The sequence below is a fragment of the Phyllobates terribilis genome, unplaced genomic scaffold (assembly GCF_046119375.1).
Source record: "Phyllobates terribilis strain yellow unplaced genomic scaffold, ASM4611937v1 Scaffold_11__3_contigs__length_659146591, whole genome shotgun sequence".
NCBI lineage: Eukaryota > Metazoa > Chordata > Amphibia > Anura > Dendrobatidae > Phyllobates > Phyllobates terribilis.
This window is the reverse complement of record NW_027362771.1, coordinates 385,460,281-385,473,699: the sequence shown is the minus strand read 5'-3', so window position 1 is coordinate 385,473,699 and position 13,419 is coordinate 385,460,281. Positions and strand designations below refer to the sequence as shown.

The window sequence follows — 13,419 nt, the reverse complement described above, 5'->3', positions numbered from 1 at the left end:
TGTGAGCCAGCATCAAAGGCAGGGACACGTTCTATGACGTACATGTACGTCATATCATGAAGGGGTTAATAGCCTGTTTAGACAGGCTGAATACCCTTTAGATGAGATCAAAACGATCAGTCATTCTGTGTGAATAGGCTGCCATTGTTCTTAGCAGCAAAAGGTTCTGTTTACACAGAGCAACTACAGATGCTTCTCACTAAATTAGATCAAAAAGTTAATTTATTTCAGTTATTTAATACAAAAAGTGATACTCCTATATGTAGGGTCATTACAAACAGTGATCTACAGTATTTCAAGTGTTTATTTCTGTTAAAGTTGATGATTATGGCTTACGGCCAATGAAAGCACAAAAGTAATCTCAGTAAATTAGAATAATTAACAAAAAACACCTGCAAAGGTTTCCTAAGTGTTTAAAAAAGTTCCCTTAGTCTGTTTCAGTAGGCTTCACAATCATGGGGGAAGACTGCTGACTTGACAGATGTCCAGAGGGTAAGCCACAAAAGGTCATTGCTAAAGAAGCTGGCTGTTCACAGAGTGCAGCATCCAAGCATATTCATGGAAAGTTGAGTGAAAGGAAAAAGTGTGGTAGAAAAAGGTGCACAAGCAACCGGGATAACCGCAGCCTTGAAAGGATTGTTAAGAAAAGGCCATTAAAAAATTTGGGGGAGATTCACAAGGTGTGAACTGCTGCTGGAGTCATTGCTTCAAGAGCCACCACACACAGATGTATCCAGGACATGGGCTACAAGTGTCACATTCCTTGTGTCAAGCCACTCATGACCAATAGACAACACCAGAAGCATCTTACCTGAGGCAAGGAGAAAAAGACCTGGACTGCTGCTCAGTGGTCCAAGGTGTTGTTTTCAGATGAAAGAAAATTTTGCATTTTATTTGGAAATCAAGGTCCCAGAGTCTGGAGGAAGAATGGAGAGGCCACAATCCAAGCTGCTTGAGGTCTAGTGTGAAGTTTCCACAATCAGTGATGGTTTGGGGAGCCATGTCATCTGCTGGTGTAGGTCCACTGTGTTTTATCAAGACCAAAGTCAGCGCAGCCGTCTACCAGGAGATTTTAGAGCACTTCATTCTTCCCGCTGCCGACAAGCTTTTTGGAGATGGAAATTTCATTCTCCAGCAGGACTAGGCACCTGTCCACACTGCCAAAAGTACCAATACCTGGTTTACAAACAACAGTATCACTGTGCTTGATTAGCCAGAAAACTCGCCTGACCTTAACCCCATAGAGAATCTATGGGGTATTGTCAAGAGGAAGATGAGAGACACCAGAGCCAACAATGCAGATAAGCTGAAGCCTGCTATCAAAGCAACCTGGGCTTCCATAACACCTCAGCAGTGCCACAGGCTGATCGCCTCCATGCCACGCCGCATTGATGCAGTAATTGATGCAAAAGGAGCCCCGACCAAGTACTGAGTGCATTTACTGAACATACATTTCAGTAGGCCAACATTTTGGATTTTAAAATCATTTTTCAAGCTGTTATAAAGTATTCTAATTTACTGAGATAATGACTTTTGTGTTTTCATTGGATTTAAGCCATAATCATCAACATTAACAGAAATAAACACTTGAAATAGATCACTCTGTTTGTAATGACTCCATATAATATGAGTTTCACTTTTTGTACTGAAGAACTGAAATAAATTAACTTTTTGATGATATTCTAATTTAGTGAGAAGCACCTATATCTCTTAACCAACTCTAAAGATCATTTCACCTGATTAACGATCAGCATCCTGCTTACGGTATGTTCACATGCAGAGTTTTTTATGCAAATAAGAAGCTGCGTTTTACACTACAAGCAAAAGTTATGAGATTCCAGAAATCTTATGCACACGCTTTTCTTTCTGAAAGAATTTGAGGGTATGTGCACACGATGCAGAAAAGCTCAGGATTTTTTCCTGAGCGTTTCTGCATCTCTCTGGCAGGAAAAAACGCATGCGGATTGTACATGCGGATTGTACATGCGGATTGTACATGCGGTTTCCTGCCAGGGACATGCGGAAATGAAGCGGTCTTCACTTTCATTTCCGCATGTGGGTTGACAAGCGCTTCCCAAGCGATTTTAGCATCACTTGGAAAGTGCTTGTCAACTTCACACTATATAAATCCATGCAACAGGCATGGATTTATATAGTGTGTGAATGTCAAAAAATAAAAAATAAATCTATACTTTACCCTCTGATGGCCCCCGGTGTCTTGCTTCATCGGTCCCGGCTGCCGGCAGTGAAGACTTTAGGACCTTCCGACGTCAGCGTCACGTGACCCGTCACATGACTCTGACGTCAGCGAAGGTCCTTCTTCATTCAACCGCGAAGTGCCCGGGAAGCCGGCAGGACGCAGCGCGGGCCGTCAGAAGGTGAGAATATATATATTTTTTATTTTATTCTTTTGGTACCTGGGTCTGGATGAGAGTCCTCTCATCCACACCCGGGTACCATCCGCACATTAGACCGCATGAAAAGCGCATCAACATATACAGTGATGCGGATTCCATGCGGTCTAATGCAAGTCAATGGCGGCAAAAGAGCAGCGTTTCCGCAAAATTAATTGACATGCTGCGGATTTTTGACCGCAGCGTTTACGCTGCGGAAAAATCCGCATCATGGGCACAGCACATGCGGATTTCCATTGGGGAACATTGCTGCCCTTCTACCATGCGTTTTTCATGCGTTTCCGCTGCGTTTACGCAACTGCAAAAACGCCGCGGAAACGCATGAAAAACGCATCGTGTGAACTCAGCCTTTGAGAACTGCAGTGTTTTGAAGCTTGCAGAATGTCAGATCCTCCAGCAATTATTTTTATTTTTTTTTACATAGAAAGTTGTTGTTTTTTTTTACTGTGCCTTTGGTGAATAAAACTAACTTTGTTAAAAATGTACTGTAGTCAAATTACATGTAATCTGCACCAAAAAACAAACAAAAAAAAACACACAGCTAAAACGCTCTGCAAAATCTACATTTGAACACAACGTTTTAATTGTCAAGTAAGCGAGTTTGGCTGCAGAAAAAAAAGCAAAAACGCTGCATGTGAACAAAGCCTCAGTGTTATTATTGGGAAACAAGTATTCCTAGGAACGCTTATTCCTGCTAACCATACATTGTAAATGCACATTTCAACAGCTTTGATAAATATGCCCCATCGTTTCAAAATCTGTACCATCTCCTTGGATATTATATCCACTTTTACTGCCCCTTTTAAACATGCAAAGTTACAAGAAGATGAGACACATTTTAATGGAAATGTGTCAAGTTCAGTTTGCAACTTTTTTTGGCCATGGTTTATCCTAAAAACTGGAATAAACTAAGAATTATACATAGGCCAGTGCTGAGTAATAGATCTCCTTTTCTTGATATTGTAAGATTGTGCCTGTGCGGACCTTCCTCCAGCCAGTTCCTGTTTACTTCCTCCCTTTTACCTTGCTTCCTGCACACATATAGGCCCCAAATTAATCAAATTAGATATATTTCCCTTCACTGACTTTTTACTTCACAAAGCAAAGAACCCATCTCCTTTCCTGAGCTTATGTACTGTGCAATATAATGTAAGGAGAATTATCATTTGGCTGGGAACAGATCATGAAATACAGTAGCAATCTTGTATTAAATCTGGTGTCACTTTTGCCAATATTGTTATCTTAGATATTGGGGTAAGTATTGGGAATTTTATGACATCCTATTCTATAAGTCTGCAGTCTGGTTTTCGTTTTGTACCTAGAGAAGGTTATTAAAGGGAATTTGTCACCACTTTGGAGTTATCAGACCTCTACTATGGCCATACAGGGTATAGAAAAGTAAATCTATACATAACTGTATGGCCCATAGTAGAGGTCTGATTGCAGAGAAAAGCGCTTTAATCAATTCTATTTTGTACTGGCTTGACGTCCGGGGGACACCAAGCAATCCCCGCCTATGTGCTTATTATTACCCCAAAATCCCCGCCTACATGCTTAATTATCATATTCCCCCCCTCCCCTGCACGTCAGAGGGCTCTGTGATGTGTACGGTTCTCACTGATTTCCGGGGCACGCGCAGAGCGCAGCTCACATAGATCGCGCTTTGCTTCATCCCGGCCCAGTCTTTCTGTGCACTGCGCTGTAGGGTTCTATTTCGCAGGCGCCGGAAAGTGACAGTAACTTAGGAATTGATTATCTGCAATCAAACCTCTACTATGGGCCATACAGGTATGTATAGATTTACTTTTCTATACCCTGCATGGCCATAGTAGAGGTCTGATAACTCCAAAGTGGTGACAGATTCCCTTTAAGTTAGCAGAACATTACTGACTTTTATGAACTATGCACGTCAGCACTGGGTGACTCCACTCGCTAACTTTATGTAGTCTCTACTTCATGGCTGAGTTGCTGGGGTTCCTAAACGATTTCACCTTTCAATAATATAATATTATATATATATATATTAATATTATATAATATTTAGGAGGGTAGAAAATTCACAGACTGACCGTTGGAAAGGTGACATTCTATTACAGTACTATGCTCTATTTCACAGAGCTCTTTAGAGTGAGCAGTTCTTATATAAATGTTAGTAGAGGCAAACTTCATAGCGAGGGAATGGACTTTATATACTGTACCTGTGACAATGAGACTGAATGAAAACCCTGAATTCAATGATTAGTATGTGTGCGCGTGCCAATACACATACAGTTAGGTCCATATATATTTGGACAGAGACAACATTTTTCTAATTTTGGTTCTAGACATTACCACAATGAATTTTAAACAAAACAATTCAGATGCAGTTGAATTTCACACTTTCAGCTTTTATTTGAGGGTATCCACATTAAAATTGGATGAAGGGTTTAGGAGTTTCAGCTCCTTAGGGTATGTGCCCACGAAGCGTTTTACAAGCGTATTTGATGCGGAATTTCCGCAGCGGAAACGCTTGTAAAACGCTTGTTAATCCGCACCCCATGGTCCCCTATGAGAATCCTCAAGTTCTATGCCCATGCTGCGGATTTTTCAGCAGCGTTTTTTATGCGCACAAAAATCCGCAGCATGTCAATTAATTTTGCGTTTCCGCATGCAGAATTGCCTTTGCAATGCAATAAAAAAGGCAAGGCAATTCCGCATGTCGAAAACACGCGAAAAACGCGCCATAAACGCTTGCGAAATTCCGCATGCCTTTTTCCGGGAAAGGACACGCGGAAATGAAGCGCAAATTTTCCGCTTCATTTCCGCAACGTGGGCACATAGCCTTAACATGTGCCACCCTGTTTTAACGGGACCAAAAGTAATTGGACAATTGACTCCAAAGCTATTTCATGGGCAGGTGTGGGCAATCCCTTCGTTATGTCATTCTCAATTAAGCAGATAAAAGGCCTGGAGTTGATTTGAGGTGTGGGGGCTTGCATTTGGAAGGTTTTGCTGTGAAGTAAACATGCGGTCAAAGGAGCTCTCCATGCAGGTGAAACAAGCCATCCTTAAGCAAAAAAACAGAAAAAACCCATCCGAGAAATTGCTACAATATTAGGAGTGGCAAAATCTACAGTTTGGTACATCCTGAGAAAGAAAGAAAGCACTGGTGAACTCATCAATGCAAAAAGAGTTGGGCGCCCACGGAAGACAACAGTGGTGGATGATAGCAGAATAATCTCCATGGTGAAGAGAAACCCCTTCACAACAGCCAACCAAGTGAACAACACTCTCTAGGAGGTAGGCGCATCAATATCCAAATCTACCATAAAGAGAAGACTACATGAAAGTAAATACAGAGGGTTCACTGCACAGTGCAAGCCACTCATAAGGATCAAGAATAAAAAGGCTAGACTGGACTTTGCTAAAAAACATCTAAAAAAGCCAGCACAGTTCTGGAAGAACATTCTTTGGACAGATGAAACCAAGATCAACCTCTACCTGAATGATGGAAAGAGAAAAGTATGGCGAAGGTGTGGTACAGCTCATGATCCAAAGCATACCACATCATCTGTAAAACACAGCGGAGGCAGTGTGATGGCTTGGGCATGCATGGCTGCCAGTGGCACTGGATCACTAGTGTTTATTGATGATGTGACACAGGACAGAAGCAGCCGAATGAATTCTGATGTCTTCAGAGCCATACTGTGTGCTCAGATCCAGCCAAATGCAGCCAAACTGATTGGTCGTTGTTTCATACTACAGATGGACAATGATCCAAAACATAAAGCCAAAGCAACCCAGGAGTTTATTAAAGCAAAGAAGTGGAATATTCTTGAATGGCCAAGTCAGCCACCTGATCTCAACCCAATTGAGCATGCATTTCATTGGTTAAAGACTAAACTTCAGACAGAAAGGCCCACAAACAAACAGCAACTGAAAACCACCACAGTGAAGGGCTGGCAGAGCATCAAAAAGTAGGAAACACAGCATCTGGTGATGTCCATGAGTTCAAGACTTCAGGCAGTCAATGCCAACAAAGGGTTTTCAACCAAGTACTAGAAATGAACATTTTATTTACAATTATTTAATCTGTCCAATTACTTTTGGTCCCTTTAAAAACAGGATGGCACATGTTAAGGAGCTGAAACTCCTAAACCCTTCATCCAATTTTAATGTGGATACCCTCAAATGAAAGCCGAAAGTCTGAACTTCAACTGCATCTGAATTGTTTTGTTTAAAATTCATTGTGGTAATGTCTAGAACCAAAATTAGAAAAATGTTGTCTCTGTCCAAATATATATGGACCTAACTGTACATGTACATACGTATTGTATTTATTCTGTAAGAAGAAAAAGAAAAGACAAACATTGCTAGATAAAAATAAGTAACAACACTGTTATATATGGGCCATTGAGTACGAAGCATCTCAAGTTTGGAGGCTGTGCTGTCAATGAATAGAAACACTTGTTTTATATTCAAAGGCTACTCCTATTTTCATACATTATCAAAATGAGTCCATCTACACCAGGGGTCTCAAACTCAGCCGGGTAAATGGGCCGCATATACAAAAATTTTGATTATGGAGACCTCATTCTTTGAGGGAGATAACGTTTTCAGTGATATCATTATTTTTTCAATATGATCATTTGGCATCTTTTTTATTGTTTTTAATGGTGTTTATCATATGGGTTATGGTACAGGTCAATTTTTATATAAAAGCATTTTTAGTGGGCAAATATTTCATTACTTTTTCATTCTTATTTATTTATTTTTTTTAAATAGTTTTCCTCTTTTTTGACCCCACCCTACAATTGGCCCCATACAGTAAAATAGTTTAACAATTAGCCCCATATAGTAATTCTGGTTCACATCCTGTAACAACATCCGCAGTCCTGTCGCTCTTTACACGCACAAATAAAAAAATTCTTCTCACCTGACCTTGCTCTCTCAGCGAGAAGCTTCCCCTTCATCCTCCACAACCAGGGCGCTTATCAATGATTCACGTGCGGCCGCGCCGAGACGCCAACGTCAGCTGCTGGCCTCTGATTGGCCAGTGGCTGGTACTTATATTGCAGTGCGGAGAGCTGATCTCTGCACTGCAAAACATTACAATTGAATGCGCATCTGAGGACACACATTCAGTTGAAAAGGAACACGGACATCGGCATGCCTCTGGCTTGCTGGACGCGTTTTATCTCAGGGGCCCGAGGGCTGTGTGTTTGAGACCCCTGATCTACACTATGGCGGTCGTACTCAGGCTTCACATATAGATCTGAAATAAGGCCACGAGAATGAGGTCCATGGCTCCATTATGCTTTGAGACAAAAAAAATATATGATTCAGTCACATACCTGATTGGCAGTTTGTGCCTATGCAGTGCACAGAAAGCTGTCAATCAGAGGTGGGGACGGGGTTACACAGAACTCATGAATTTGGAAGACTATATGGCAGCAGGTTTACTAGTCCTCTAGTGAAGAAATCATCGTTTTATCAGGAGGAGAATATCAAAGCCACAAGAAGACCAGTAAGTAATATTTCTGGAATCAGGGTCTCTGTCTCTACGTTATACAGTTCTCAGATGAAGTGGCAAAATCTTGTGATGGAGCACCTTTAAAGAGAAAAGGTATAAAGGTCATGGCCCCACTATCAGCATTCGGTCAGTATTTTTTCTCAGGAGTGGGAGCCAAAACCAGGAGTGGGTGATAAATGCAGAATTGGTGACTTGTTTCTATTATACCTTTTCTCTGATTGTTACTCACCTGGTTTTGGCTCTGACTCCAAATACTGATAGTGGGGCCGTGGCATAAAGGGAAGACTTGTAGAGTGACTTATTAACGACTTCCTTTGGCTAAATGGAATGCTGTAGAACTTTAGTGTCAGCTTTGAGGGCATAAGTTAAGGCCGAAAATGGATGGTAATGGCTCTCTTGACCTGAACTTGGCACCACCACACATACCAACATACCAGACCCTCTGGAATCACAGTAGCATATGGCATCGGATGCGATATGCTAATGACACTCGGCTCCTGCTCTGCTGCGAGCGTGAGCCAAGTGTCTGTGCTCTGATCCTCTCACATGACAGAATCGCAGCACAGGTGCGGGAGAGCTGCAGAAAGTCTGATGTTTTATACGGACTCATAGACTTGTATGGGTGTGTAGGAGCCGAGTCACACTAAATCAGCATGAGAAAATAATTGCAGATCTGCACTGCTGCATAGTATAACATTGGGCCGAGTGTAAGCCGCTCGTGTGACCCCGGCCTAATGGAAAGATTTCCACCTGCTCTGGGTTTTGGGTTCCAAATACTGTGACTAAGCCATGACAGGGTGAATACACATGCTGAAGAATAAAGATTTACCACATCTAATTTCACCGAAGTCGGCATGTGTTACATATTTTGAGGATTTGATCCTTTGCACTGCAAAGAGTAAAGATTGCAATGAAACAACTACAATAATGGGGATTTCTAATTCTGCGCAAAATTCCCTCAATGTGTAATGGAGATCTTTACAGTTGCAATAACAACTGATACTGTGGATTTTCTGCACAGAAAAAAGGGCTTACTCAATGTTATAGGTGTGAGGACTTTATTTGTGGAACTAGTGTAAACAGGGGCGCAAGGAGAGACAAAGCTTAACTAGCAGATGGGCACCAAAGTCCATGTGCTGATGAGATCCTTGGCAATAAAAGTAGGTGATACTAAAAAGACATGTCTGGAATGCTAAGTAGTCCCCGTGAAATTACAAGGCTGGAGTGTCTTTACCTAGAACTCTGGGTTGTGCGATTTCTCAATTATTATGCCTGGAAATGTGAGACTAAGTTTACAATCAATGTTAATGGGGTGTGTACCACAGTCTGAGGACACATTCAGTATTCGGTCAGTATTTTACATCAGCATTTGTAAGACAAAACCAGGAGTGGGTGATAAATACAGAAGCGGTGACGTGTTTCTATTATACTTTTCCTCTGATTTTCCTTCTGGTTTTGGATTACAAATATGGATGTAAAATATGGTCCATGTGAAAGTGGCCCAAGCGTGTTTTAATATGTGCCATTTTCGTGCAGCTATTTAAGACAATGTCAGAAGGTAGAGGGGAGAACTGAAGAGATTCTGCTTTTAGGCTCTCTTAGTTTTTGGTTTAAAAAATTACTTGAAGACAATGGGCCCGATACATTAAGACCGCCATTGCTCACGATGGGCAAAATAAAAAGGCGCGATGGAATCAGACAATCCCGAATCATGAAAAGGCACATGAAAATGGTGTGAGAACGGCAAAAGTTCCATCATTTCAGCACAGACTCTAGTTGCGCCAAATTATGCAACTTTTCAAAGCTTTTTGTACCAGAATACTGGCGTAAAAGCTTTGATGAACAGGGCCCAGAGTGGAGTGCCACGGTGACATCCAGGTATCAAGTAACTCCTCCAATTAAGCATTGTAGAATTCTATGAAAACATGTTACACGTTATGTTTTACAGAGAAACACAAATATTTACCAACAGACACATCAGGAGGATACAATCTGCCAAACACGCAGCCACAAGTGAAAGGAACCTGTGATATTGAACATTGTGTCTGTCAGGGCTCCTGCACACATTCCACTGGTGGGGGCTGCTGGGGACAGCTACACACACCCCCGCCAGCAGCAACACACACTGCCTGGATGACCTGCCGCTGCCGCCCCCGCACCCCGCCAACAAGAAGATTGGCCAGGCCACTCACACACTCCTTGCCAGCGGTGTCTACACGTGCCCCTCCCATAGGAGGGCCTGTGCAGGGGTGCCCACGCCACCCCCTCCCATAGGACCCGCAGTAACACCCGCAGGGGCGGCGTCCGCGCACACCACCCCCGCAGTAATACCCGCAGGGGCGGCATCCGCGCACGCCACCCCCGCAGTAATACCCGCAGGGGCGGCGTCCGCGCACGCCACCCCCGCAGTAATACCCGCAGGGGCGGCGTCCGCGCACGCCACCCCCGCAGTAATACCCGCAGGGGCGGCGTCCGCGCACGCCACCCCCGCAGTAATACCCGCAGGGGCGGCGTCCGCGCACGCCACCCCAGCAATAATACCCGCAGGGGCAGCGTCCGCGCACGCCACCCCAGCAATAATACCCGCAGGGGCAGCGGCGCACGCCACCCCCGCAATAATACCCGCAGGGGCAGCGGCGCACGCCACCCCCGCAGTAATACCCGCAGGGGCGTCCGCGCACGCCAACCCCGCAGTAATACCCGCAGGGGCGTCCGCGCACGCCACCCCCGCAGTAATACCCGCAGGGGCGTCCGCGCACGCCACCCCCGCAGTAATACCCGCAGGGGCGTCCGCGCACGCCACCCCCGCAGTAATACCCGCAGGGGCGTCCGCGCACGCCACCCCCGCAGTAATACCCGCAGGGGCGTCCGCGCACGCCACCCCCGCAGTAATACCCGCAGGGGCGTCCGCGCACGCCATCCCCGCAGTAATACCCGCAGGGGCGTCCGCGCACGCCATCCCCGCAGTAATACCCGCAGGGGCGTCCGGGCACGCCACCCCCGCAGTAATACCCGCAGGGGCGTCCGGGCACGCCACCCCCGCAGTAATACCCGCAGGGGCGTCCGCGCACGCCACCCCCGCAGTAATACCCGCAGGGGCGTCCGCGCACGCCACCCCCGCAGTAATACCCGCAGGGGCGTCCGCGCACGCCACCCCCGCAGTAATACCCGCAGGGGCGTCCGCGCACGCCACCCCCGCAGTAATACCCGCAGGGGCGTCCGCGCACGCCACCCCCGCAGTAATACCCGCAGGGGCGTCCGCGCACGCCACCCCCGCAGTAATACCCGCAGGGGCGTCCGCGCACGCCACCCCCGCAGTAATACCCGCAGGGGCGTCCGCGCACGCCACCCCCGCAGTAATACCCGCAGGGGCGTCCGCGCACGCCACCCCCGCAGTAATACCCGCAGGGGCGTCCGCGCACGCCACCCCCGCAGTAATACCCGCAGGGGCGTCCGCGCACGCCACCCCCACAGTAATACCCGCAGGGGCGTCCGCGCACGCCACCCCCACAGTAATACCCGCAGGGGCGTCCGCGCACGCCACCCCCGCAGTAATACCCGCAGGGGCGTCCGCGCACGCCACCCCCGCAGTAATACCCGCAGGGGCGTCCGCGCACGCCACCCCCGCAGTAATACCCGCAGGGGCGTCCGGGCACGCCAACCCCGCAGTAATACCCGCAGGGGCGTCCGCGCACGCCACCCCCGCAGTAATACCCGCAGGGGCGTCCGCGCACGCCACCCCCGCAGTAATACCCGCAGGGGCGTCCGCGCACACCACCCCCGCAGTAATACCCGCAGGGGCGTCCGCGCACGCCACCCCCGCAGTAATACCCGCAGGGGCGTCCGCGCACGCCACCCCCACAGTAATACCCGCAGGGGCGCACTCACAGCCTGATGACACCACCATGAGACATCACTACTTTAAGTGTTCCAGAAAACTTGGGATTCCCCTACAACCTGCTCTCCTGTGAGGCCACATGACCGCCCACAGCGGCACAGGACCCTGCGCACATAGCGCCCCCTCGGTGCCCAGCTCCGGCCAGCGGCGCCCAGCATCCCGGATCATAACCTTAGGCCGCCCGACTCCCTCACAGCCCAGTGCCCTCAGCCTCACCTCGTCCGCCGGGAGTCCCAGTACCTCCATGGAAAAGGCCATGCTACTCGCCCCGAGCCCGTCCGGGTGATGCTTCTGTCACTCCAGAGTTTCCGCTCCTGAACTCACCCACTGAGCGCGCCCCCGCCGGCCAGCAGCTCGGCGTCATGCGCGCTCCTAGCGTCACGTGATGATGTGCGTCTCTGCCAGTGTCGCCCGAGTTGTCGAGGTATAACCGGGTTCGCTTCATCGTGATTTCCCGTCTTATAGTGCTGTGACATGTCCTGCCAGTCGCTACAGCAGGGAGCAGTGTGGATGTAGCCGTGGTCGCACGTGCATGGCGGACCTCCTACCCACGGAGTGGCGACTGCTGGCAAAGGGAAAAACCCTATCTACTTAGTGGAATCCTGCATGCTGCATTTCTGGCGATTGTTGGGTCTATCATGGTAGCCCCAGAGTCCAGGTGTCAGACTTGATGGTTTCCGTATCCTCACCTGCTCCTGAGCCCTCGTCCGTCGCCCGCTCCTCAGCCCGCGTCCGTCGCCCGCGTTCCTCGCCAGCTCCTGAGTCCTCGTCCGTCGCCCGCTCCTGAGCCCTCGTCCGTCGCCATCTCAACAATGTGCACGGCCAGCTTCTTATACCATACCTTGGCCTTTCTCAAAGCACTGTACGGCTGGAGGACTTGATCAGAGAGATCAACTCCCACCATGTACTTGTTGTACCCCACTACACAGTCTGGTTTGGCGACCTGTGTAGTGGAACCTCTTACAGTGCTGAGGGTGCTGCCATCACCATGTATGGTGGTCAAGAGAAGGACATCCCTCTTGTCCTTGTACTTGACCACCAATAGGTGGTCTCTACATTGGGCTCTGCTCTCACCCCTTCTGAGCAGCTGCCCAATTAGCGTCTTTGGGAGGCCTTTCTGATTTTTGCGGACAGTACCGCAAGCTGCGGTATGTCGCGCAGAGAGGGACTTGAAGAGCGGGATACTTGTATAAAAGTTATCCACGTACAGGTGATAACCTTTATCCAGCAGTGGGTGCACCAAGTCCCACACAATTTTCCCACTCACTCCCAGAACAGGGGCGCATTCAGGGGGTTCAGTCCGGGAGTCCTTCCCTTCATAAAGTCTAAACTTGTAAGTGTACCCTGAGGTACTCTCACAAAGTTTATACAGCTTGATCCCGTACCTGGACCTTTTACTGGGCAGGTACTGTCGGAATCCAAGCCGCCCCTTAAAAGAAATTAAGGACTCATCCACGCAGATGTCCCTTTGGGGCACATACACTTCACCAAACTTGTTGAAGTGCTCGATGACCGGCCGAACTTTGAAAAGACGATCAAAGTTCGGGTCATCGCGTGCAGGACACCTTGCATTATCTTGGTAATGCAAGGACTTG

At 47.5% G+C, this 13,419-nt stretch overlaps 1 protein-coding gene across 1 annotated transcript in view; it reads right to left on the bottom strand.

Annotated features, from left to right (window-relative positions):
- Positions 1-12,205, bottom strand: part of NEDD4 (NEDD4 E3 ubiquitin protein ligase) — a 155,356-nt gene extending 143,151 nt beyond the window's left edge. The window contains exon 1 of the mRNA XM_073652994.1: positions 12,041-12,205. Coding sequence (XP_073509095.1) covers positions 12,041-12,082 — 42 coding nt within the window. The 5' untranslated portion in view covers positions 12,083-12,205. The remainder of the gene's footprint in view (positions 1-12,040) is intronic.
- Between the last annotated feature and the right edge of the window lie 1,214 nt (positions 12,206-13,419).